Source organism: Eimeria mitis, genomic scaffold (genome assembly GCF_000499745.2).
Source record: "Eimeria mitis Houghton genomic scaffold, Emh_scaff819, whole genome shotgun sequence".
Classification (NCBI taxonomy): domain Eukaryota; phylum Apicomplexa; class Conoidasida; order Eucoccidiorida; family Eimeriidae; genus Eimeria; species Eimeria mitis.
In genome coordinates, this window is record NW_013576018.1 from 6,108 (window position 1) to 6,404 (window position 297).

The window sequence follows — 297 nt, forward strand, 5'->3', positions numbered from 1 at the left end:
AGCAGCAGCGAGAGTTTGAGAGGCAGCAGCAGCAGCAGCAAGAGCAGCAGCAAGAGCTCGAGCGGCTGCAGCAGCAGCTGCAGCAGCTGATGCAGCAGCAGGAACAGGCGGCGCAGCAGCAGCAGAGGCAGCAGGAGAGCGGGGAGACGAACGGACTAGGACATTTGCCTCAGCAGCGGCGGCAGCTGCAGCAGCAGCAGCAGCAGCAGCAGCAGCAGCAGCAGCGACTGCAGCAGCAAGAAGTTTTACTGGAGCAGCAGCAGCAGCAGCTGCATCTCCTCGAGGAGCTGCTTGAAG

At 62.6% G+C, this 297-nt stretch overlaps 1 protein-coding gene across 1 annotated transcript in view; it reads left to right on the forward strand.

The window, feature by feature from the left end:
- The window catches only part of EMH_0023040 (uncharacterized protein), a gene marked incomplete at both ends in the record, with an annotated part of 13,540 nt that overhangs the window by 3,645 nt on the left and 9,598 nt on the right, over nt 1-297 (forward strand). The window contains one exon of the mRNA XM_013502057.1: nt 15-242. Within this exon, the coding sequence (XP_013357511.1) occupies nt 15-242 (228 nt within the window). The remainder of the gene's footprint in view (nt 1-14; nt 243-297) is intronic.